The sequence below is a fragment of the Haplochromis burtoni genome, unplaced genomic scaffold (assembly GCF_018398535.1).
Source record: "Haplochromis burtoni strain Fernald_Lab_line unplaced genomic scaffold, NCSU_Asbu1 Contig_7, whole genome shotgun sequence".
In the NCBI taxonomy this organism is placed as follows: domain Eukaryota; kingdom Metazoa; phylum Chordata; class Actinopteri; order Cichliformes; family Cichlidae; genus Haplochromis; species Haplochromis burtoni.
Genome location: NW_024582368.1, coordinates 1,088,707 through 1,115,577, shown reverse-complemented (window position 1 = coordinate 1,115,577; position 26,871 = coordinate 1,088,707). Strand labels below are relative to the sequence as shown.

Sequence of the window (26,871 nt, the reverse complement as noted above, 5' to 3'; positions counted from 1 at the left end):
AAATTTGTTTTCTGTTCACGGCTATTTTAAGTGTCATTCTGTTTGTGTGTGCTCTAGTGGTTTTTCTTAGTCATAGCTTGGCATTAAACTTCCCGAATAGATAAAGAGTTAACGATCACTAGCTCTAAGATATATACCACAAAACGAATTTCTTTCCACAGGCTATCACTCGATCATTAGATCACTAGATCACTCGCATATTTCTCTGCTTAAACATTCACCATACCTGCTACACAACCAAAGCCTGATGCATGTCTTGTTGGTTGTATATACCAATATACTGTCAAGTTTAAATCTATATACTGTATCTATAGCAACAAGTTATCCATCCTTCAATTATTCCATAATTTATTCCAACGTCTTTGCAGTCTGGACTATGCTGTACATGTTGGTACTGTCTGTGAAGAAGGCAAAGAAGAACATGTAGCCCAATTCCTTGTATTTGTGCACATTCCTGGCTAATAAAGCCGATTCTGATTGCAAAGAAGTTTTTTTTTTTTTCAGCCACGACACCAGCAGATTGAAATTTAACAGTTGTCTCTACCTCACTTTAAAAAAAAAAAATCAACGTTTTTCAAAGAACTCTCTCAAAAATCAAAGAAGAAGGTCTTCTTACCACTTTGCCCCAGTGTTTGAAAAATCCCACAGCAAAGAAATCCATCAAAGAAGATAAAATTCTGTTTCACCTTTTACCTCAGACAGTCAGGTTTGATTGAAAACACTATCACTCTACAGCTTTTAATATGTCCCGCTGTGATGGCCACGACTTTCTAAAGGCTTTCAGGGACAGTGTGGCTTCATTCATTATTTTTGCTTCAATTTATCACCTAAACATCCAAATGGCACTCGAAATTGCTTGATTTTGACATACAAATTACAGTAATTGGTTCTGAAAATACTTCAGCAGACAATTTTGCCCATTGCTGGGAATTTCAGGATAGATAACTGTGCACAGAAGATGCCTGTACCTACAGTTGTTCCCATAGAGACGGATGGTGTTCATGCTGAGATGTACCCAGGTGGTAATATGTAGGCATACATACACGGTTATGGTTGATATCACCCAGAAAAAAAGGTGGTTAAACCTACCAGTCCTCCAATGGATGGCAAATTATTCTTTGTGCCAAACTGCTGTTCATATAATAAAGAGTATGTTTGACCAATTAATGTCTCTAAAGAGTTTTTAAGGTCATTAGGAGCCGTTATACATTTAGAAAAAAAAAAAGTAGTGTTAAGGAGTTACAGAAGGCCACAATCATTAACGTCCTCTCTCCTCTACTCTCCTAGGTCTCCGAGGCTGCAGGCATTTCCAGTCGTCTGCAGTCAACTACAGCACCATGTTGCTGGAGGCTGACAGTGAGCGTCTGTACGTCGGGGCCCGTGGGGCCGTATTCGCTCTCAATGCCTCTGACATCTCAGCCAGCTCTGCTCTCACTGTGAGTTTGTTTGTTTGTTTTCCATCTTGCTGCATGTTGTGTGCCTCAGCTGCCACATCCTTACCTCTGCCACAGCCTCATTTGCATTCAACATCGCAGGAACCTTTTGAGGCAACAATATTTCAGTCTGAGGCAAAAACATTCCTCTGTCACTAGTTTTGGTTCTGTATGTGTGTGTGTACTTGTATTATTTTTAACACAATAACTCACAGGACTATCTTGCTGCATAAATTAATACATTAAATAGAAAACGGTGAAGAATCAGCTGCTGGATCATCTCACTTTAAATAGATCCAGAATTTATGGCGATACCACTGGTGTAGGTTGACACAGAAATAGTTTCCTAATTCATGCAGTAATTAGCATAACTTATAGATCATTTCTGTGCTGCTTTTTACACTCACAGACTTTAAAACTGTTCCAAATGCAAAATTGTGAATATCCATCTCAACTCTGGGATCTTTCGTTAGACATAAATTGCTATTACAGCCCGAACAAATGGTCTTTTTTGGACAAAGAAGCAAATTCAGATGCTAATTAATATCATGGGCTAATATAACTGTAGGGTTGGTGACTGTAAGACATTTTCCCTTTTATTATCAACATCAAATTTGTAATTTTCGTTCTGCTAACCCCATTTTTTGCACCATTAACGACTGAAGTTAATTCATCTGTGAAAAAATATATCTACAGCTTTGTTAAATGGCTATTCAGAATTTTACATGCTCAGCTATGGAGCACCCTGTTGCTTTGCTGCTTTCACAAAATAATGCAATTTTGTTCATATGTTAAGCAGTCTTGAAATATTTAAAAGCAGTAGGAAGCACATACGCTTTCACACAGGTACGGCGGCTGTTGTTCATAAAGAAGGCATCAAATTTTCATCATAGTCGCTTTTGTATTTCTGACAGGGAAGCTGCAGCGAGCGTATCTCCTGCCCTCTGTGAAATTTCGAATATAACTCCGAGACCTGTATTCAATCAAATATTCTTAGCATTACCCCACCAGGACCACTAGAGTTAAAATCAGCACTCTTAAATATTGCCTTCAGTTTGTGTCGACTTTCAGCGCTGTGTGCTCTAGAATAAGGTAATTAGTGTTGACTGTCTTCAGTAAGAACTGAAAACCCTGCTCCATATGTCTTTTGCGCATCTAAAAAGGAGTTTACTGTTAATCATTTCATTAAATGTAAAACCTCATTCATCACTGTTGGACATTTGCAGGGCTGGTTAGCAGAGCACGAATATGCGAATATGCACAGGCAGTAGTAATTGCCCGTGGCTAGACACTACTTGGACTTCCTTAATAGGAACTCATCTACATTACAACTTTGGAATTGCTCTTTCCACACAAAGAGGTGACTGACTGGTACGCTATGGAAAAAAATTGAAAAAAGTCAAAATATCAAGGCAACATGATTTAATAGATTTTTCTGCACTGGTGTTGACTTTACTTTGAAAGTGTTCAGGAAACTTGACTCGTCCTCTTCAGCTACTTGTTACTAATACTCCTGTGAGGTCAACAGTAAAATTCAAGCTTCAGCGCCGTGTGTTATACCTTCACAAAACACATAAATTCTTGTTGAGTAAACAGACTCAACATGAAACCTTTTCCGTGTAATTTTCAACTCCTATTTGGACCATATATATCTAGCAGGGGTTGTGACACCCTGCATAAACCTGTCTTTGTGTTTAGTCCCAGTTGTGAAAGGTGGGAATTTTGCTTCTGAGGCGAATGTGCTAACCCCTACACCAGTGCAAAACATAATGTTTCAGCTGACTTTCAGCAGTGTCCTCTTCAGTTTATTTATTCATTTCTTACATATTTATAGAAAATTATAGCAACATAAATGTCTTTGGAAGGTTCATTTATTTTGACAGTGTAAGAGTTAGCATGCTTGTTAACATGTGAAAGGTTCCCTCTTTGCAGCTAAGAAGAAACACAAACTAAGCCTTGTGTGTGGGAGTCATAAAATAGTGTGCTCTCACTGCAGGTATCAAATCTGGATAAATGGGAAGGTTTCGTTGGGAAGGGTGTCTGCTGTAAAAAATGAGCCAATCCCTAAAATTTATTGTTGACTTCAGAGGTATAGTGTAATTAGCTGAACAAGAAAATCCATATTTTACAGTGTACTAAATACCCTGGCTTAAATGACTCACCTTTACTGCTGTTTTATAAACCTTGTTTGAGGTGCAGTTATATTGTCTGTGATCTATGCTATTGTGTGTTGTTTTTGATGTATAAAATTGATGAATGTTGTGGCCTTTATGCGGCCCTGGTGGAATATTCCACTATCACCTCAGATGGAATTTTGCCATTGGTGTGAAACCATAAGTGGAAACTTCCTACTGGTGGAACACCAGTGAAAAAGACTCCTCGATGAGGGCTTGTATGTTGTTTCAATTTTTTTTTTCTTCAAGTTAAACACAACCATGTTATGAGAAAAAAGGCACTTGAAATTTTATTCAAGCAAAAGTGTGCTTTGGAGTTCTTTGATGTTTTAGCTGCCATGCTACTTTGTTTTCTAGCTTGTGACAACCTGGCATTAAACTGGTTTGCTAATTATCCTAATTAGAGATGGCCCGATCCGATATTACGTATCGGTATCGGTCCGATACTGACCTAAATTACTGGATCGGATATCGGAGAAAAATAAAAAATGTAATCCGATCCATTAAATATCACGAAAGCACCTCACAAAACTTGCAACACGCCGTAACTCACCTCAGAACGTTAGCACGTCGGAGCAGTATGCATCACGTGATAGAGCGGCTGTGGCATGCGGGACCTGTCGGTGGTCTGGATAGCATTTGGAGCTTCGCTAGCAACCCGGCATTTCATCTCCGACAAAGTTATCCCCGAGAGAAGTAAAGCAAGTGTGTAAGTCCATCTCTGAATGTTTGTAAAGCATTCCTGCGTTAAGCTTAACAAGCGACTGCCTCTCTTGCTGCTACTTCAATCATGAAACTGCTTATAATGATCAGCTGATCGGCTTTTCTGCTCGCGAGTCCGTCTTCTTGTTTGTTTTTGGCCCACTTTGCGCCAGAAAGAGGAAACCAGCGGCTGAACAACAGCAGCACGTTTAAGCTTGATCAGCTGTTGTTAGAATTTATTTAATATTAATTTCTACTCCAGGATCTTTTTCTACGTAGCTGACGGCTGGTAACTGTGCAGGGGCGGATCTAGCAAAGTTTAGCCAGGGGGGCCGATAGGGCATTAACAGGGAAAAGGGGGCACAAAGACATACTTTTCTTTCTTATTCTCATTTAAAATGTCTAGCTTTTAATAAATAATTATCTGAATCTTACACCCAAAGTTTTAATTTGATGTAAAATGAATAGAAGTCAATTACTGTATATAGTAACTATTAAGTCTAATATATATACCCTAGTAAGCTATAGTACTTTTTCCTTTGGGAAGGTACCATCTGTGCAGTCTGCAATTCTGTTGAAGAAAGATGTTGAATCTATTTAATATTTCTTGAAAAATAATTGATTTCTGTGCATTTTTTTTCACACTGCATCAAATTAAGGTTGATTACGTCGATTAAGCATCATGAGGTGGAGCGTGAGGGGTGGTTCCCTATTTTTTATTTATTTATTTTTGTTGTTGCTGGGAGTTGGAACCCTATTAGTTAGGTTGCTTAATATTTATGCTAAGTACTCTTTAAAATACCAGAATAGGGAGGATGGTGTAGGTTTAAGTTTATTAGATTGATCAGTATTGCTGAACTATGAAATATTTTTTTTTTGCATACAGGTATAACAGAATAGCTTTAGTGTAGTTGTTGTTTTAAACTTGAGTATGAACTTATACAAAATGCAGCAAGATATTTTAAAAAACAGTTTTGTTGATTAAAAAACACTATATCGGATTCATATCGGTATCGGCAGATATCCAAATTTATGATATCGGTATCGGACATAAAAAAGTGGTATCGTGCCATCTCTAATCCTAATACAGCAAAAGTTTGTGCTGTAAGGAGTGGCTGCAGTCATGTGCGTGCCACTCCTCTGTCTTGCTGTAAGAATTTACTTTCATTGTTAAAAAACAAACAAACTCGCAGCTGTCTAAGTACACAACAAATTCAGATGATGATGATAACATTCTTAATGCATGCACTGACGAAGCAAAAGTAACGTTATCAGAGTTTATCTGCTGTCATGTCTGTGGCACAGTCCAAAGGGGTTTATGTAGGTTTGTGATATAAAGCCATCCGTTTTTGGGGATCTCTGTCTTACTGTATGTTATCTGGTGTGTTATAGATTGACTGGGAGGCCTCCCCGGAGCAAAAACGTCAGTGCCGGCTCAAGGGAAAAGACAATAAGGTAGGCATTTACAGCACTCGTTCTTCCACCCTCAGCCCTTTATTGTTTTGTTTTTTTTGGATATGGGTCTATTTTATGTGTTGATATTAGCTCGCTCTTTGCAATATGTTTTTTTCCATCTTCTTCTTTCAGACCGAGTGTTTTAATCACATCCGCCTTCTCCAGAGGTTCAACTCAACTCATCTCTACACGTGTGGTACTAATGCCTACAGACCCCTCTGTGCATACATAGTATGTACATATATGCATTTTTTTTACAGCAGTGAAAATACAGCATATTTAGAAATTGCATTTTTTGCTTTATAGCCGTGACCTTTACTAAAAAAGAAAGCGTGTGCTTTGTTATTTTCCAGTGTTTTGTTTGTAAGTTTTCTGTGATTAAAAGATACCTTTGTGCATGGAGTTTCCATATTCAAATCTTTGTTCCTATACAGGACGTGGAGAGATTTGTGATTTCATCTCAGCCTGAAGAAGGCAGAGACAAATGCCCCTATGGCCCCACAACAGGTTACACTGCCCTCATTATAGGTAAGGCAGTTAAAATAAACCAGTCTCTTCTTGAGTTCCAATAAACAGCTGTATAAGCTGGTAAACTGTTTTTTTTCTTCCAGACCAGCAGATATACACAGCTTCCCAGTATGAGTTTAGGAGCTTTCCAGATATCCGCCGAAACTCTCCGTCTCCCACGCTGAAGACAGAAGATGCTCCCACACGCTGGCTGAATGGTGAGTTCATTGCAGGATAAAAGCTCCTTTAGCGCGTTTGGGTGGCAGGATGGTGCAAGTGGACAGGGGTCTGAGCAAACAGCCAGCTAACGTCATGTTAAACCTCCACGTGACCTTCTCTGCTGGAATATCCTTGGTGACTCACATACTCCTTCGGCTTCAGTGGATTGGTTATGTAATGGTTAACGTTACGACTGCTACTGATTGAGGTTTGTAGTCCAAGTTTGTAAATCGAACACTTTGGTTCGGGCTCAAATATCTCAGCAATCATCATGAAGTTAGCCTTCGTGTCCCTGTCAGGATTAATCATTATGATAATTTATTAAAATTCTTATTAAAATACTTTGTGACAGATGCTCAACATTGCAGTGGTCTTGGACAAGATACCGTACTCCAGTTTATCCCTGATTTGTCTATCAGATTATGCATGTATGATAGTTAAAGTAGAAAAGCACTATATAAATACTAGTTGGCATTGTGTGCCTGTTAGCATTTAACTTGACACTACATTAGCCGCACAGAGTAATTTGCAAGACTTTAAGGTTTTAAGCTGATCTCACACATGCACTGCAGCCGGGAACTTTTCTAGATATTTCCTTGCACAGAGCTGCCTGCTTCAATACAAATGCCACACTCAATTAATCTGACATTAAAAGGTATTTTAACCTGCCAGCTTCCTAGTAGAAAGTCCATGTGCTGTTCACTTGCTGTAATTGTGCCCATGTGAGAAGGTAGGGCAGGTATGTTGTGTGGGTGTTGTTGGTCCCGGCCCCTGCATGCCCTACCTAACTAGTTTTCAGTAGTGATAGCAGAGTTCATACAGTCTCCTTGTTGTGTGCTGCATATCTATGAGAACAATGTTGGTTCAATATCCTGACTTGATTATTCTGACATTGTTTGGAGTTCATAGGTGAAAACTGCCAGGACCAAGATAATCCCAGATGCAGGTCAGAGACCAGGACAGGATTACAGCTGTTACATAGTGTCTTATCGATCAGGGCAGATGTAAGGCAGTGTCTTATGGTGCTTATTCCTTTCAATAATCAATGGGAGTCAATGGGTAGTTATAACCTGGTTGGACACACAGGGGAAGTGGGGAGCCGAAGCCAAGGGATCCATAGCAACAGGTTGTTTAGGGTGGCCTCCAGAAGAAGTAATCACCAAGAGACTAGAGTAGCAGAGCCTACAACATGGTGTCGTGGTGGAGTTGAGAACAGAGTTGTGTTCAGTGTTGTGTAATGTTCAAAAGACTTTTGTCACATTTACAATAAGTGCATCTCCTTTTTCCCCCGTTGCAGAGGCAGACTTTGTGGGTTCGGTTCTCGTGAGGGAGAGTGTGGGCAGCAGTACTGGCGATGACGACAAGATCTATTTCTTCTTCACTGAAATAAGCCAGCAACAGACACCAACCTACAGCCACAGCCGGGTGGCACGAGTTGCTCGGGTTTGTAAGGTGAGTGCAGATTGAAAGAGATGCGTGAGATATTTTTCATGTGGGAGTGAAAGATTGCGTCAGGCTAACTTGAGTGAAGGTTTAGCTTATGATAGAAGAGAGGGCTGTAATAGATGAGGGGCTGGATAAAGAATACATTTGGAACAAGGCCTCACTGTAATTAGAAGAGCAGACTGTGTAGCTGATGAATTGGTTAGAGAGGCAGTGTAACTCAGAGTGAGACGGGTGGATGGCTACAGGTAAGACTATTTAGCATCGTCTGCTGCCTGTATCGATAAAGTTTTAGATTTCCTGCTGCTTGGTAAAGTATCAAGAATGACATGAGCCAGCTGTACTGTTCTAACCTTGTTTTCTCCTTTGGTGCCTTAAAATTGAGTCAGCTCGCATGTTCTCTCCTTGAAAGCAGGGCAAAGTATTCATCCTAATAGCAGTGCCTTGTGGCTACATGTGTGACACTAGCAATTTGCCCCAGGCTGAATACATTTTAAGGTTAAAATCAAAAAGCCAAATGGTGCCATTTTTTGGATTTTCCAAAAGACCCGCAGCCTCGAGTGAAGCTTTTTATATAATGAATGGGTGTTGAGATGTCTCTGTGTACGCGTGGCTGTCACATCCAATTAGAAGCTCACTCCACTGTGAGTGCTTTCAACCTGCTGAGGATAAACACACACGCATACACACAAATCTGTAAATTAGTCTTACCTATGGGAAGCTACAACCTTATTGAATATATCGTTATTGCTTTCCCTTACCATCTGTTGTGCTCATCAGGAGCTTCATATCCTTTCGTGTGCCACCTTGAGTGGTGTTCAGTCTATTTTTCTTTTATCTCACATCAACACCCCCCCTCCCCCGTTCTCCCTCCTCCACCCTCTTGTTTTTCTCCTTCCTCCTCACCTGTCATCCTACAGGAAGACCGCGGAGGCCATTTAACTCTCCAGAAACGGTGGACGTCCTTCCTCAAGACTCGGTTGACTTGTTCTCTTCCCGAGTATGATTTCCACTTCAACATGCTGCGCAGCGTGTTCGCTCTGCCTGGCCAAACGCCGCAGGACATGCTTTTCTACGGCATCTTTGGCCCTGAGTGGTGAGTGCGAATTTGTATGTTGCCAAGATGGCTGATCGACAGGGTCTTTGAGGATGCAAATGCAAATGAGTGAGATGGAGATGAAAGGCAGCAATCGATGCGCTGAGACAATCAAAGACGACGTGAAGGGACAGGATGAAAGACAGAAGGAATTTCTTTATCCAGGCGGTGTGAAAAGAAGCTGATTGCAGAAGTTTAACAGCAGTTTAAGGGAAGAGTTGTACTCAAAATTTAACAAGTGACACTAAATCTATTTGTAATACTGCACATGGTTGGGATACTGCTCCTCACCAGCTCTCCTTTCTCTTACCTCAGGTCCGAATACACTTCTCTAAAACCACTTACTTCTCTCCTCCTTCTCTTTTATTCGTCCCAGACAGATATAACTTTTAATCAGCTTCATACCATCTCTTTCAGCGTTCGTCTCCCCCTCCCTCCCTGCCCCACGCTTTCATCCCATTTATCTTTTTCTATCATTTCATCGAGGTGACTCACTGATCTACTGTACTTCTACTGCTGTCACTATGGAAACCCTGGGTTTACTGCTGTTATTGTTCGCGGCTCGCGCTCTGGTCTTTCTCATTGTGTGAGTTGATGTCTTTAGGAAAAACGTGAAGGCGTCTGCAGTGTGTCGGTTCACTCTGTCTGAAGTCCAAGAAGCCTTTCAAGGACCTTACATGGAGAACCAGGACTCTGGTTCTAAGTGGAAGGAATACACTGGAAAGATCCCTGACCCGCGACCTGGAACGGTAAATGCACACACTGGCCAATGAATCCCTTAAACATACTATGCAGCACACAAATAACGTCTCCCTAAGAGAGAGCAGATGAAACCGATGCAAAGCGAAGATTCATAAAGAGAGGACAGGAATAGATGAAGGGAAAATAATTGAGAAAATGAGTGGCGGCCTCAAGGATGAAGCTCAAAACACAACCAGCTTATGTCACTGAAAACCATTTCCATGGCGATTAACTGAAGCTCGCAGCTTGGGTGACAATGGCTTAGTGCAGCAGCCAGGGCCGTGTCATCGTTAGCAGGAGCAGACATCATCCACTGCAGTGTCACTTCAACACTTTGTGGGACTTAATTTTAACTTTGCTATTAAATGGAAAGGAGAAACGGTCAAGCGTTTTAACTTGGGAGCGTGAAAGCCTCTTAGAAGAGTTGGCTGAAAGTCGTTCCCTTAGTCAGGTACAGAGGAAGCTGATTCACCCGCATGTCAGCACAAGCCAGCTGCTGAACCCATGCAGGCTCATTGTAGTCAAAGTAAAAAAGTCAAATTTTCCCCAGACACAGTGTTTCACATTCTCACATTTTCGTCTTGATCCCGATTTTCCCACTAAACCATCGCTAAGCTCTCTGACACCCTCTCTGCCTTCCAGTGTTGGCCTCTATTACAAATAACTCAAAAATACCGCTATTCCCTACAGCCCACATCATGCCTTCCTACTTGCTCATCATCTCTTCTCTTGTTGTGCTCTTTGTCTTATTTTCCTGCAGTGTATAACTGATGCTCTGAGGGCCAGGAACATGAACTTCTCCACTTCCCTGCCTGATGATGTTCTGAATTTTGTCAGGAGGCATCCTCTGATGTCCAAGCAGGTCGAGTCTAAGGACCGACGCTCCCTTTTGTTTAGGAGGACCACAGACTACACACACATGGGTGTGCACACGGCCCAGGGATTAGATGGAAAAACTTACCATGTATTGTACATGGGCACAGGTGTGTATAAATTCAGATCAGGTATTAACTTTGCAGCCAGTTAATAATTATTTTTTCTGAATTGTTGTTGTTTCTAAATGTGTGATAACTTAAGCTTAGCTTGGTGTAAAAACTGAAAACACAAAGCTTGCCTTGTTCCAGAGGTGATGAGGTCCTTGTGGCTTACAGGGAGGTTCAAGACCCTTGCTGTCACTGGAACCAGTCCACCTACATATAATTTTAGACTTCCTGTAGTTCTTGTTCAACCAGCTTTTCATTTGTTTCACAAGAAACAAGCAAAAATAACAAGTCATCCTGTCAGTGGCTTTTCAAGCACTAAGCAAGCAGCTCATATGGGAAATATAAGCAACATTTGAGTGGAAGGAAAAAAAAAAGCACTTAGATCTGTACTCAGCGGCTTTAAGGTTGAGCAGTGATTCTTGAACACAGTCTTGTGTCATCCTGGTCCACTGCCAACTTGATGTTGCAATTCTACTTGCATGTAACTACATTGTTTCAGTTTGCGAAACATTCTGACGTGGTCAAAAGTCCTCCTTCTCCTGCCTCTCCCTAGCACAATGCTAGCACACTACAGCAAATTAATTTTATCTGTTCATTTTTTTTTTAGCCTTTTAGACATTAAAAACCGTATTACAGCACATAATTTTTATGCTGATGTTAATGCCAGAAGATGTTTTGAATGCTGATGCTCTTGATTCAGCAGAGCACTGACAACTGTCACCAGCTGTGCATGGCCACACTGAGCGAACCAGCTCTGTAGCTTTACATGGTCTTTCATTTCTTCGCTGAGTTGCTTTGGTTTCTAAATTACTCCACTTTGTAATAACTACTTATAGCTGATCATGAAATATCTAGGGGTAAATACATTTCACACACTGATTGTAAAGACAGACTGCATGGCTAGCTGCTTAATTTTCAATACCTGCAGCAATGGGACTCAGAACACTTGAATTCAAAGATTAAGAGCCTGTGTGACCCAATATTTTTGTCCAAAATGATTTTATTTACCCGTATTCTAGCACTTATTAATGTATGTAAAAGGAAAGAACTATCTTCAGTGTTTGCAATACCAAATGGTGAAATACATATTAATCAATGGATAAATAATAATTCAACCTATAACCCAGTGTCTGATAGGCATGCACGTTTCATTCAGCTTGTATTACAGTGTGTTTTGTGTTATGTATAGTGCTTTATTTCTAATGATTCCCCTTTGTGTCACCCAGATGAAGGCTGGTTACACAAAGCTGTAGACATCAAAGGTCAGCTGCACATTATTGAGGAGCTTCAGCTGTTTGAAGAGCCACAGCCTGTTAACAATCTACTGATATCTGACAAACAGGTAGTGACCGATGCACAGACAGCCACATTTATTAGATCCAATTTCTGCTTTAAACAAAGTCATCTGTGTCCTATGTGTCCTATACAATATATGACTCTTGTTTCTCCCTCAGTGGAGTGTGTACGTGGGCTCTCCATCAGGCGTGGTTCAGCTGCCACTCTCTAGCTGTGGTAGATACACTTCCTGCTATGATTGCATCTTTGCCAGGGACCCGCACTGTGCCTGGAACGGAGCAGAGTGCGTGGACGTCATGATGCAAGCAGACAGGTCAGTTTGAAAGGTTGTGTGTGTGGTTAGATCAGGTGATTAAAGTGCCCTTTTGTACGTTTGATTTGAGTAAAGTTAAAGTATCAGCGTGCCCTGTCACACTGTCACGCTGTTGTGTAATTCAGTGCTGGCAGACAGCAGATGGTTGTGATTGTAAACATAGCCTGTGTACTTTAGGTGTCCTGATTATTCAGGAAAGATACGCTTCCTCTCTAGAAAGCAGATATCGAAGCAATAAATAGCTGAATTTCTTATGTTAAGGTGCCTGTTTATTCCTTGTACTGATGTACCTATTGTTATGATTTATCTCTCTTCACAGATCCACATTAATCCAGGATATCCAGCATGGCACCAAGGGATGTGAGAACACGCAAGGCGGTACGCAGAAATCTCATCTGCTCCTCAGTGCTGCTGTTCCAAAAAAAAAAAAAAAAGGAAAAGGAAAAAAAAAACGTAACGCTTGAAAGGGAGATTAAAAATAGAGAACGCATGGAAGGACTCGAAAGATGCATAGTTGTCATCAGATGGCATGAAGGCCTCTTTGAAAGTTGATTATGCGCACTGTGTTGGCAAAATCCTCTCCTCCCTTCTTTAATCACATTTTTGCCATCTCTGGAGAGAAATCTGTTTGATATTCAAGGCAGGCGAAGTCCTTCTCTCACTCCTCAATTTCAATCTGATAAAGTGTAGCTTCTTCTACCCCCCTCACTCCCTCGCTCTGTGCAAGGTAATGTGAGGGCAGGAATTAAAAGATTTGTAATTGGAGTTCATGCCTCAATAACTTTGGATGGCCTTTGATAAATGCAGTAGATGTAAAACAATGAACATATATATAAAACGTGTCTGTGGCTGATTTGTGGGTTTTCTTATGAAATCTGTGTTTCAGCACATGTGGGCTTGCTTGTGTTTTTCAGATGTTGTTCACCGGAACCGCTCGGTGCGGGTCGGTGATGACGTGCTGCTGCAGTGCGAGCTCAGCTCCAATCTGGCGACGCCCCTCTGGATGCTGGACGGCAGACAGGTGCAGGGGTACGACCTCAACTCTGGTTTTAGAACCGGCACAGATGGCCTGCTGATCATCAATGCCCGGCAGGACCAAAGCGGCTTGTACACCTGCTACGGCGTTGAAAACAGTGTAAAGGTTGCAATAGTTACCTACAATGTCACCATCCAGTTGGATCTGCACCCTCTACCGCCTGTTGATCCAACTCATAGCTCTACCACCGTCAGAGGCCCCAGTGAGCATCCCCAGACAGAGAGGGGCAAGCCACCACTGCTGAGCCCTCTTCTCCCACACTCAGATCTGCTTTCCCCCAGGAACATGAAGGCCATCTACCTCTCCCTCATCACTATCCTCGGAGGACTGTGCGTGGTTCTCACAGTGGTTCTTATCTATGTGGGCTTCTGTTTGCGAGTAGGCCAAAGAGGAAAGTACTCAATACGGGCTGCGGCTGCAGCCCACCAGAGTGGTAAGAAGCACCACAGGAACAGGAAACAGCACAGAAACTCCACCACCATGGAGCTGAAGACCATCTCGAGTCACTGTAATGGCAACGGCATTTGTAACGGAGGTTCAAATATGCATAACGGCAACATCCAGGATGGAGGCTTACTACAGATTGTCCCTGGCGAGGGTCACACTTCACCCAGTAATGAACCTCCTCCCCCAGCACCGCCTCTCCCCCCCACACCTCAACTTACCTCGCCGGGGTGTGACTTTTCCAACGGGCTGTCGGCAACACTGCCTAGTGTCCTGAGGAGGATACATGGGAACAGCTATGTGCTCCTGAGACAGAGCGACTCTGAAAATATGTCACCACCTGGTTATTCCTTTGCTGAGGAGCTCAACAAGATCTTAGAGAAGAGGAAACACACTCAGCTGCTGCCCAGGCCGGATGAGAGCTCTGTGTAGACAGATGTAGCTTCCCCTATAATGGGCGTACTGCTAAGTGTTCTTAGCTGGTGCCTGTCACGTGACTCATTATTGTTGTGGTCTAAAGCAGTGAAAGGGTTAGAAATGAGACATTCCTATTTTTGAACTGCTTGTCAAACTGAATTCCCCAATTTCCCAATGCGCGACAAATGAGAAGATAAATTCCAGTGAAGGGGCCGAGCATGAAACAACAAAAAAGAGCAATCTACCTCACCTCAAAACTGCCCATGAGAACAAGTGCAGTCAGTCCCCAGTCTGATCTGAGTGCCATGTCTGAGCCCTCTGATCCACAGAGCACAAAGCGGGATGCACAGTCTCCACCAACAAGTCAAATTGAGCCACACTGGAATATGAATACATGTGAAGAGTCGATTCAGACCGGAGGGCAGCTAGCCAGAGTTCGTTTGTGCACAGATGGCCTATGCATTTTTAAAAACATGAAGGGAGAGAGGGGAGGGAATGTGGTGCACAATGTTTTTGCTTTTAACTAATTGCAATAACCAACACAATATTTTACAATAATATAGGACTGGATGGCACATAACATTTACACCAGCCATCAATTGGTGAACTAATCATTATTTAATATTAACCCTGCTTAACTTAGTATTTCTTTATTTACTGATTTATATAATTACTAAACACGTAATGCACCACTTTTAGTAGATAATTATCATATTAATCATTTATATGTATTGTTTAAATTGCAGAAAAATTTATTTGTGTTAATTTGTTGATAATCCAGGTGATGCTGTTAATGCATCATAAATGGTTAAAACATGAAGCAGTGTGTTAGCCTTTAATACTCCAGTTTAATTAATATCTACTAATTCCTTCAAGTAGCCATTAGAGTCCACATTACATGCAAAATTCATGAGGGATTAAACTTATTAAACCCTTAGATGAAAATGTATTAAATAGTGATTATTTCACCAAGTACTGATGGACATCCCAAGATAATATGTGACAGTATTATAATTATTTTAGTGCACTTTAAATGCTAGTAATTTTAAAGTCATTGTTATTAACTCTGCAACCAGCCAGCCAGAGGAAGTTTTTTTTCTTTCCCCCCCTTGTCAGTGTGATGAGTTGCAACTGTGCAGACCTCAGCTGTGTCTGCTGGACCTTCTCTGACACAGTGGGTCAGGAGAAAAACACTGACTGAGCCTGAATCCACCGCTGAGTGACACCCTGCATGAGACCGTCACACAGAATGACAGACTGCGGGAAACAGAGTTCGCCAAGAGCGTTCCAAGGTTAATCGTCTTTATATTGCACTGATACATCTTCTACACAGGCTGTTAGCCAAACAGGTACTTAAGGCTATGGACCAGAGAGATAAACACCCCTCATTCTTTATATTTTGTTTTCAAGGAGCCAGAGTTTGTTGTAATTGTTTATAAGTGGTTTTTGAGGAATAGTTCTGAAGGTCTTCAAAGTTTTTCTTTGGGCATTGGCTGCTTTTTTCACTCTTTCAGTCCAGTCCTTATACATTTTCAAAGGAATGCTTTTATGTTTGGTTCGTCCCTTGAATTTGGTGTCTCTTTATCATTTATAGGTCACTGTTGTCTACACATAACAGATAACTTAGTAAAAACACATTTGTCTCCATTTCTTTACTTGAATCTATGAAAAATGCCAAAACACACAGCTGACAGGTGTAAATAGTAATTTTACACCAGCAAGGTAATTCCCAAAGAGCTATTAGCCAAAAGCTTGGTGTGCAATGTGTGCCAGGAAGGGGCACAGTGAGGCTGAGGTATACCAAAGTACGCAAGATCTGGACTGGAAATCAGTACCAACAGATTTAAAATCTTTGGTTCAGATCATTGTCAATATGTATAGAGGAGGTCAGAACAGAGGCAGTGTCTACAGCCATCTGTAAAACACCGTGGAGTGGAGGCTATGTCATGGCTTGGGGTTGCAATTCAATCCTGGTGTTGGCAAGTTATGAAGGCAGAAAAGTGCCATCAGATTTTGACCCAAAATCCAACAAAAAGGTTTGAATTTTTTTCCAAAGACCTGGAAAACTATTCTTGAAGACAACTTAAGAAAATTACAGGAAAGTTTGGCTAAGATAGTTCAGGCTTGTCTGAGAATCATGGTGGTAACACCAAATATTGACCTTCAAGCTCATTCATTGTGCAAACTCTGTTTTTGCCCTATATACTTCATTTTCATGGATTTTTGAATGTTTCAATAAACCGCTGCACCCATTTCCCTAGCAAAGTTTAAAGAAATGAGGTCTGGCTCAGGACTTTTGCACAGTAGTGGACACACAGTTTCTACCCACCTGTATGCTCTAACAGCGTATCAATTAGATCAGCTTGGTTATTAATAATTTGTGCAGGAATGTAAACTCACAGATTTCCGATTGAAAACATATGCTGTAAACTCATTCACAGCTGCATTGTCTTATCTCGAACAAATTACACTCTGACAGAATAATTCATTTATGGGAATAATCCAGCCATGCAGGAAATTAAAACAAATTTCTCTTGCATCAATGATTAATGTTTAGGCTGATTTGGCCATTATGTTGCTCAGTCTCACTCTTAGTCCTTTTTATTTTCCTAATCCATCTTCTCTTGCTGCATCTTCAGCTCCCATGCCTGAGCGCAGTATTAATTAAACAGTCTACTTATGACGAGGATGGAGAAACTGAGTGAGAAGTCTCCCTGGACATTTACATTATGTAACACTCTCAGGTTTCTAATTATTTTTCTCATACCCGCGGGCATGGGGTGTGGTTTTCCATTTAATTGCTGTACGTCAAAAGTAGAAAAGCAAAAATAACTCGAGTGTAAACAACATCATGATAAACACGAGTGACGAACATGTAAAGTCGTACGTGTGATTGAACCTAACACGGCTGTGATGTCAGGATGCCAGCGTAGCTGTGGCTTGAGCTCGGCTTTCCAGTCAGCGTAGCTTGAACACTTCACACATTAAAAGCCTTCATTAAAACCATTTGACCTCGATTCAAAGCACAACACAAGGTGAACACAACTACAGGGGTTTGATGTGATTTGCAGTTTTATTCGCTGCAGTGGAAACGCTGAATGTTTTTTGCCTTCTCTCTCGTTTGTAGGTGTGATGAGCGCAGGTCAGTTTGAAGCCCACTTAATTTCATTCCCGAGGATACCATCTCTCAACCAGTGTCAGATGGCAAAACTGGCTGCAAAGATATTCTTTAATGAGCACTGAAATCAAATTTTCTGTCATTAGTGGACAGTGGCGCCTGAAGCGAGGCTGGATAAGGGCTACAGCATAAGAGTCTCTGCCCCAGCAGCAACAACTGGAAAGGAAATTGTTGGCTCCCGTGTCTTACCGAGCAGCATTTCTTCTTCAGAAAGCAGCTGCGTGTGTGTTTATGTGTGCGCAGAGTGCCCTTCCCTCCGTTTCATGTAATAACCTTTTTTCCCCTCACTTGCTGCATGAATTGTTTCAACACTGTTTCTCTTTAAGTAAAGGACAAAGAAAACTCATTTTACTATTAATCGAAAGTGCCAAGTTTGTTGTTTTGTGCGCCTATTTTATCCCTCAAAGAAGCTGCATATTTATTTTGTAATTTTGTACATTGTATGTTTTGGAATTTACTGTCGATGTTTTGTGTCAAAGTGCCACTTGTTAAACAAAAGCCTAACAAAAAGGAGGATCACACTTTGCCTGTGTTGCACAAAATGTAATAAATAGAAGCACGGTAGACAAAGAAAAAGCATGCAGAAGCCGTACCAGCACCACAGAAGTGAGTATTTATAACCTACTAAGGGAAATGAAAATACACCAAATTATATATAAACCTCACAATATTCCTAATGTCTTAATTAGGGATGGTTAAGCTTTTTTTGTCACTGTAATTGTTTTGTTCTCTGTTTGCATGCTTGTGCACACAGCAAATCCAATTCTTTTATTAAGCTAACACAAAGAATTAAAAGGGAAGTGGGTTCCTTCACATTTCAGTCATGATGAATTTGAATAAAACTTTCTACTTCAAAGACTTCTTCATTTTTGATTTTGCAGATACAAAGGTAGATGAAAGAAATCCTATCCTTGTCAAAGCTTTTTTTATATGTAAGAGGAGAGAGAGAGAGTGAACTATGTAAGCCTGCAAATATTGCCAGTGAAGCATCTGCTTTGTAACTGGAAGCAGGCCTGAGTTCCTGCAGCAAGCGCAGACTGGTACGGAAAATTTTGCTGTGAGGTTGATGCCCGAGGACTGGTTCGGAGCCAGCAGGAGAGTGCCGTTGATCAAAACCAACTGCATAATGTCCGTCCTGTGTCCTGCAAAGGCATTAAAAGACAACGTCCAATGTTGGAGCTTGTATTGACGAGCTGCAGGCCCTACATTCATGATGCACCTTTTGAATTTACTCAATCGGAAATGCCACAGTGCAGAACTACCCTCCTCCCCTCCCAAACAGATTTCTCCATCATCCATAAGACCTTTTCCTTCATTTCTGGGATTGAGAGGACAACACCCAGTTTTCACACAATGCATTTATTGTAACACATAACTAACAGCAAAACAAGACGCCTATAAATAGGACAGCCGTGTCGTACGCTCACACAAACACGCCCAAGGAGGATTTGTAAGAGTGCCAGGTACCTGCAGTGTGTACAGCTTGATGTGTGATTAACAAACTGTCATGGTTAGTGTGTTACTTGCGTAATGCTAGCGTGGATAATCAGTGTCAACAGGAGGAGCCTGTTCTCTCAAGTGGCACATTGGAATGAGTAGTGTAAAATTTACAGGTTAATTTCAAAGGGCCCGCTCTGAAATGTGGATATCACAAAGCGGTTTTATGTTAAACGACAGAAGTGCAGGCTTAGTGCAGCTTTTTGTGTTTGACGGAATTTACACATTATCAAGACTCCCACATGGAGATATTTAGGATAAAGGGCTGCACCAAAAGGAGCAGGAAAAAATGTGGTAATTTCATCATACCTTTCTCGGTTTTATCTTCTCTACTAGCATCTAGAGAAGACTGCTTTGATAGACAGTGTGATGGGCACAAGCCATTACTTTTTTTAGACTACACACTTTGAAGCCTAAACATTAGTGTTTTGGCTGATGTCATGCCGTGTAAACTAAAAGTTACCTTTACTGGAAAAGAGTACCGGTAGTACAAATTATAATGGTTATAATGACAGAAAATGCTCAGTTAGTCCAGTTAGCAGCATGTTCCAATGTTTGGCACTTTAGAAGCCACCATTCTTGTCTTTTGAAAAAAACAAATGTGTGTATATCTATCTATCTATATATATATCTGTAAAACTATATTTGAAGGAGAGGCTTATCTACGGTGGCCCTGAGAGGCCAAACGGACTGCAACTTAAGAAAACACCAGCAATAAGAAAAACGCTGCAAAAGCACACAAAACACAACGGAAACAGGAAAAACGAAAACAGAAGTAGGAAAAAAAAACACAAGGGAAGTATTTCTGGGGAGACAATAACCCGACGGACCAGTTGCAGGAACCTACAAGATGGTAGGCGTGTTTTATCATGATTCATATGCTACTGGTGACGGATTTTTAGGCTAATAGTTAGGCTAGCACATTTACTGCTCATCTTTTCTTTCCTCGCAAAACCGATAGATCCTCCCCTTCTTTTAAGTGTCTCCCAGCGCAATTCTAAGCATATTTTGGTTCCTGCAACTGGTCCGCCTAGTTATTGTCTCCCCAGAAACACTTTTCTTCTGTTCTTTCCCATTTCCGTTGTGTTTTGTGTGCTTTTGCAGCGTTTTTCTTATTGCTAGTGTTTTCTAAAGTTGCAGTCAGTTTGGCCTCTCAGGGCCAACGTTAATCACCTAATGTTGGTACTAACTAGAAAAGTTGGTTATTAAGCCAACACAGAAGTGCCTTAAACCTGCATTTAAAAAAAAATGTCCTTAATGTCATTATCATCTGTGCATTTTCAGAGAAACATGAAAATATACAAAAAACAAGTTTTTCTGTAGCAAACGGGGGTTTATCACATCCAATATGACGAACAAATTGCAAGGAACGTACGTATGATGTCACGAGAAACCTTGAAATATGATTTGAACTCTGTTTATAGTTTACTCTCAATTGCTTGTTTTGGATCACACCCTATGAAAGCTGGGATAAACTCCAGCGCCCCCCTCCCCGGAGAATCTGATAAGGATAATTGGAAGACGATGGATGGATCTTCTTCCATTTTTGAATGATGAAAATTATTTAAGCCTGTGAAGTCTGACTGCCTGGTAAGGTTACATTTTGGGGAGATCCTTTGGTCAAACTTAATCCACTCAGTCCTGTATGCATGTGTATAGTCCTCTCTATTGCCCTCTGTCTGTGCTACTTTTGCTAGTTTGCTGCAGCATACTTTTGCATTCCCTCTCTTTATACACCTGACAGAAACACTGAAATCGCTTTATAAGCAACATAATTAAAACAAACAGCATTGTAGACATACAGACTATGACTGACATGGCCCTTGTTGGTTAGATTTGAACTGTGTTGTTGTTCATACTCACTCATCTGTTTGTGCTCTGTGTAAAGCACTTACTCCCCTAGAAATAACCTGACAGGTGACTTAATCTGAGATTAAAACAACGATTCTATTCATAGACTCGATTTGCTTCTCAGGGGAAAATGATTTCCACAGATCTTTCTCCTTTCTGGTGAATCAAAGCTGTACATATTTGATAAATATCATCCAAGCAGAGACAGATGAAAGGGATTTCAGTGACACATGAGGATAAAAAATAGATTTTAGCTTGCAGACATCAATCTTTCAGTATATCAAGGTAACCTTCAGAGCAGAATGTGTAGAGAGGTGCATGAATTGTCTAGGTGTGGTTGATGATTCCCTCTCCTCTTGTTCTTCTCTTTTGTTTCCGGTGGCTCTGCTATCTCTGCTCCCCTTTCTTCTGTTTATTCGTCGCTTTAGACACGAGCAGCCCTGCTTTGTCTTTCTCGAAGAAGTGTGTCACTGAGCCAAGTGAGGAAAGGACAAATAGCTTTACATGACTGTCTGCTGATTATTACTCACTGTTTTGTAATGACAGTACAATATAATGAGTATAGTGGCTGACACTTTCCCCTAACAATCAGAAAATCCCTGGTTTGATCCCAGGAGGAGACACAAATGCGTTTGAAGCTGTGCCAGAAAGGGCATCCAGTGTGAAATCTGCAAAATATGCAGAGCTACCCACTATGGTGACCTCTTGTGACTATAGGAGAAGCTAAAAGTAGCTTTGGTTGAGGTGACTTTAAAGTTTTTTGTCTAAAGGTTCCCCATCAATCCTCCTCATACCTGCTCGACTGTCCATTTGAAGCCTCAGACTGTGATATTGAAAATGTCAGTCACACAGACAGAGATATGAGAGTTTTGACAGTCAGGATAAATTTAGAGAATCTAGCCACACACACACACACACACACACACACACACACACACACACACACACACACACACACTAAAACACAGTACAGACTATGCTGCTGAGATTGTCGCAGAGTCATCTTTGACTCCTTCACAGTAGTCAAGATTAAATGGCTAAAGAAAAGCGAACCAAACGTTAAGTCTCTTCATTGTGATGCCGCTCAGAGCATGCTGTTGTTTCTTTGTCCAGCCACTGTATAGCAAATAATGCTCTAAATATCCAGCCTCATAAAAATGTTTCCACTCTGAAGAGGCTGTTTGGATGTCACCATTATAGGAAGCCTGTGTATTAGACTGACAAAAGGAAAAGTGTGACACACTGCACTTTTCTTCCCCAAAACAAACAGATACTGTGCTTGTTCAGGCCAACAAGCAGATCCCTTGCCTCCTCCCGGACCGGTTTGACGCCAGAAAAGCCACGCGTCTCTGCTGTGACACACGTAACACTGGCATATCAATCAGCTCTTTATCTGCTTCCTCCACATGACAGAAACAGAAAGACATGTGCTCAAAAGTCAGAGAGGTTATTTTGCTCTGAATACCCCTTGAGATCTTGATAGGAGATTAAATGATTGGTTGAATTATCCAACTGGCCTTTAAAGCCTATTGGTTATGTTGTAATGGGAGGTATGCTGAATAAACCACTGCCGGTGCAATTTTCTGATTTTTCTTGAGAGCAGCCAACAAAATCAATGCAAAGGCAGCTTTTTTTTCCTTTTTTCTAACAACAAATTTATCAAAAGATCCCCCAGGGTTCACTGTTCATGCAGTGGGAATGAAGGAAGTAACATGAGACTGAAATTTGAGTTGCAGCTGCTACCAGAGAGAGTGCTAAGACACGCCCAGGTGTCCTAGTGACACATCACAATGACTTCTGACACACACACACACACACACACACATATATGTTGAAATGTTGAAATGTCTTCTTAAGCTACATTTCCACTGCAGTGAGATGTTTTGATTGCAGCTCGCTCAAGTTTCACCTGAAACTCAGTGAGTAATATGAGCAACACGTGATGCTGTTTATCTTGTTTTCATTATAACAGTTTCAGATTCAAACAAACACAGAGACTTCCTCTCAGGTGTTTATGTGTGATTGTGCTCATGTAAGAGGGGATTCATACACACAGGCAGCTGATATGTCCTGGACAAACGGAAACTAAATGTCTAATCTTTGACCTTTGGACTTTTTGGACTCTGTTGACACTTGGAATTGTTGACAGAGTGTAGACCAGCTCGGCACATGTAGTTAAGGCTATCTGTCTTTGATTTGATATGTAAAGTGCAACCAGCAAGAGTGAACACGTGTTTTAAACTGGAGATACATTTTATGGATGTGTAGTCATGATGCTTGGGTCAGTAATCAGTGAGATTTCAGCGTGTGTGTCTGTGTGTGTGTGAGTGTGGCTTAGAGCTATGTACCATGTCAGCCTTTGGACTGTGGGCTGGGCTCACGCCATGTGGTGTTTCATTTTCACTCATGTGGCGCCATCTAGTGTTTTTCTCCTCTGTCTTATGTCAAATGCACCGAGCGCTGTTTATCACTAGAGGTCGTTGACAGCCTGCTTATAGAGCATACACCTCTGCCAGCACAAACTCTGATATTGTCTACCTTTACAAGTTTAATTGTAGTTTCTGTTTGCAGAAGACACACCTCGTACTTGTAAATCTCTAAAGAAAATGTAACAATCGGTGACGCCTTTCATTTTACTGGTTTGTAAAGACTTATGCTACTGTAGGTATCACCTCTTTCTATTTGTTTAGTTCAGCATGTGGTGAAAGTTGTAAAAGTCTTTGTTTTAACCCGACTTTATTGCTGAAGTGTGGCAGTTATGTCTGAGGCGATTTCCTCTGATTGTGCCAGTCTGTCATCGTACCAACGCAACTCCGCTGGACAGAATGAAACAGGGCTGGCATAATGAATAACAGACTGACCTTGACCTGCCATCAATCCTTCATGTGTGCAAGCGTCCAAACTCATGAATGTGTCACTGAACCAAGGTGAAGCAGAACTCCTGTCAGATTTGAAGGTGACCATGCCCTCCAACCTTCCTGTGCAAAAACACAATTAACCTTCCCCAGAAGCGGTAAAGAATCAACACAATGTGTTACTGTCCTAGTTTTGTCTCCTGAAACGTTTGCTGTTCGTTTCACATTAGGAATTAGACATTTTTACTGCAGACAAGCAATTTTCTTTACTTATGCAAGGTAGCAGCTAAAGTTTAAACGATATGTATGTGGGCTTTTGTGTGGCCACAAGTGACGACTAGGGTATGACATTGAACATTTTATGACATTAAAATGTAATGGTTCAAACAGGTACTCAGACTCTTTGTTTATTATATAACCATCTCAATGAGGTAATACAAAAAAGTTAGGATGCTGTGTAAAATATAAATAAAAACAGAATGCAATGATTTGATCAATTAAAATCATACTTTTGTTGACAACAGAACACAGAAAACACAAGATGCTCTTTTTATACTCAATCATGTTACTGACCTGTGGAAAATTAACCGAACTAGTTGCAAAATGTTCTTCCAGCTGTTTCTTTTTAGCACCACTTACTTTTCCAGCCTTTTGTTGCCTCTGTGTTGACTTTTTTTGTTCTATTGTAAATTAAAATATGAGATTTGCAAATCATTGTATTCTGTTTTTTTTAAAGCTTAAATAAAAGCGTCCCAACTTTTTCTGTGCATGACTATACAATATATTGTAAAAAAAAACAAACAAAGAAGAAACAAACAATGAATTTGAATTTGTAATGAACTACAGCTAAAACTACAGTTTTCCTTTGAAAGATAGTGAATCAGAAAAAATACTCAAGGAGCTAAAAATGACACCACGTAAGTAAATGTACTTTCTGTGTTTTCTCCACTAAGTAAAATTAATGAACTAAACTAAGAAAAAAGAGGCGAGGCTGTTTAGAAGGAAGCAGTGTTGTAGACAAATGAATGTGCAGTGTTGCACAGCCACACCATGCTAAGAGGGGGCAAGTTGGACTGGTGGCTGGTTAACTAACCAGATCGCTCTCTTGTTGAACAGTGGGCGCCCTCCATTCATAAAAACAGTCTTACTGCCTGAATATAAAATCTCTTTCACGCTAGTGTGAGTGCAGCCCTAATGAGTAAGACTAGATACAGACACACATTGACACTGAAGTTGTGTCGGGGTCCTGGCTCTTGTTTCACTGAGTGTGAAACACAATCAACAGCAGGAGGGAAAAGGCAATTTCAGGCTTCAGCGACAAGAACACTTGTCTGTATTTCAGTATCATTCTCATTTAGGGTGGATGGAGAAATCAGACGCAGTGTGTGTCTGCGTGCTCACGCGCGTGCGTGTGGGTCTCATTTCTGCTGACTTACACCATTTCTTCCCTCTTTCCATCATATTGTGCGGCCATTTATTGGAAGACACATGTTGCCAGCGCTGTCTAAACACTGTCAAATTATTTCCCTGGAGCAATCTTTGCCCCTGACAGTCACTGTCTCTCTGTATAACGCTGATGGTGGGTAGCAAGCACACTGACCTAATAGTCAGTGGGTAGTCTGATAGTCGGATAGTCACATTAAATCACAAATATTCATTCGTTTACTTTTATTCTTTGCAGCAGCCTAAAATTTTTTTATGCTAACTTGAGAATGAACATGTATTGCACCATTTAACCGATAAACAGAAAAGCTATACAAATATTTTTCACAATGCATTTCTACAATAATAATTTTGTTTCATTATTTAAGTTTCTAACAGGACATTTTGTCCACTCAGCAAATTTCTGTTTCAGTCTTATTTACCCTGAATCAAAACTGAAGCCACTCTCTCACCTTACCCCATTTACATTCCCTTGTATTCACAAAGATCACATTTTGCCACTAGGAGGAGTGCTAAAAAGTCAAAACTATTAATTTCTTCCTAAGAGCTTTATATGAAGCTGCTAAGAGAAAGTAACAAAAACTTAGAGATGGCCAGGTTTGACTCCATCAGCTGTGAATGACATGTCTTCGGATGGTGGGAGGAAGCCGCAAACTCCACACCGAAAGACCCCGGCCTGATGGTGGAATTGAACTCAGGACCTTCTTGCTGTGCGGCAACAGTGCTAACCACCGTGCCGCCTCACTTGTTCAGGCTTGTTTTTTAATTGTACTGTCATAAACTTTAACGTTTAACATGCTGACTGAGACCTCTAAAGACTCTGAGTGTTGCACGGTCTGATCTCAGGGTGCAACGTTCACTCCCGGAAGAATAGTAGCGTTGTGTCAACTCACACCTGAATGCTCCAGATGGGCAAACTGCCAAAGCTTCAGCTTTTTAAGAGGTGCTCACATTTTCTTGATGTTTAATTAATCAAATGATTTCTATTATGAGCACCTGGCTGCTACTTACCCTTTTAATTCCTATTGCACAGTCTTGATAAACCCTTGTCACAGTGTTTGAATACACCTACCACACTTAAACCTGCATGTTGGTTAAACAGTCTGTGTGGGAGTGAAATATTTTCAAAAATACAGAAAAACATATATTAACTCCAAATGCATAATGACATGAGATTCATATCCTCGCGGTGCTTTAAGAAAGGAAGGACAGAGTGCACGAGGAGCAGAGTACAACTAACTGCTGGTGTAACTCAACAGGAAAGGTGGCAGACCAGTCTTGTCGGCAGGCTGGCAGAGTCAAAAACACAGAAACCATTGCTTCCTGTGAAGTAAGACCCACTGCAGACTGAACCAAGTATGCAGAAAAGACTTTAAAAGGGTCTGTTGTAAAAGGCATCCAAAAATGCACATAGGATCCAAATACTATCTAACAAAGGAGTGAGGTCTGAAAACACAACTGTGTACATGGGAGTTAGTGGGAAATTGGAACCAGGTGAGTGTGGCAGGGAGGCGCCTAATGGAAGTCTGAGGACATCTGGTGGCAGGAAGGGGTGTTACAGCGTCATCCTGTTTGTTGATAGAGCAGAAATATACTTTGAATTCTGCTGTTTGAAGTTGACTTTTTAACTGATAGATTTTTAAAATGAAAATGTATTTGTGATACAGTCAGTGCAGGTCTGTGAATTGTGTATTTAAAATATAACATTGAACATTTGCTGGTAAAATTCAGGTGCTGTTAAAACTGAGAAACCGAAAAAATAATGAAATGTGATACAGTCAAGTACCA

At 41.0% G+C, this 26,871-nt stretch overlaps 1 protein-coding gene across 6 annotated transcripts in view; it reads left to right on the top strand.

Annotated features, from left to right (window-relative positions):
• The window catches only part of LOC102308947 (semaphorin-4G), a 29,511-nt gene extending 11,216 nt beyond the window's left edge, over window positions 1-18,295 (top strand). Inside the window, exons 3-17 of one of the 6 annotated variants that reach the window (XR_006054866.1) lie at window positions 1,288-1,436; window positions 5,702-5,764; window positions 5,897-5,995; window positions 6,199-6,292; window positions 6,376-6,489; window positions 7,788-7,942; window positions 8,854-9,029; window positions 9,634-9,778; window positions 10,531-10,753; window positions 11,980-12,095; window positions 12,208-12,362; window positions 12,682-12,740; window positions 13,277-15,551; window positions 17,387-17,401; window positions 17,524-18,295. Coding sequence is in view for 1 of the 6 variants with exons in the window: in XM_042224805.1 (XP_042080739.1) it covers window positions 1,288-1,436; window positions 5,702-5,764; window positions 5,897-5,995; window positions 6,199-6,292; window positions 6,376-6,489; window positions 7,788-7,942; window positions 8,854-9,029; window positions 9,634-9,778; window positions 10,531-10,753; window positions 11,980-12,095; window positions 12,208-12,362; window positions 12,682-12,740; window positions 13,277-14,274 (2,546 nt within the window). In the remaining 5 variants the exon portion in view is untranslated. Of the gene's footprint in view, window positions 1-1,287; window positions 1,437-5,701; window positions 5,765-5,896; window positions 5,996-6,198; window positions 6,293-6,375; window positions 6,490-7,787; window positions 7,943-8,853; window positions 9,030-9,633; window positions 9,779-10,530; window positions 10,754-11,979; window positions 12,096-12,207; window positions 12,363-12,681; window positions 12,741-13,276 lie in introns of all 6 variants that reach the window. The other 5 variants (XR_006054867.1, XR_006054862.1, XR_006054864.1 and 2 more) reach the window with 5 other exon arrangements.
• Window positions 18,296-26,871: the final 8,576 nt, after the last annotated feature.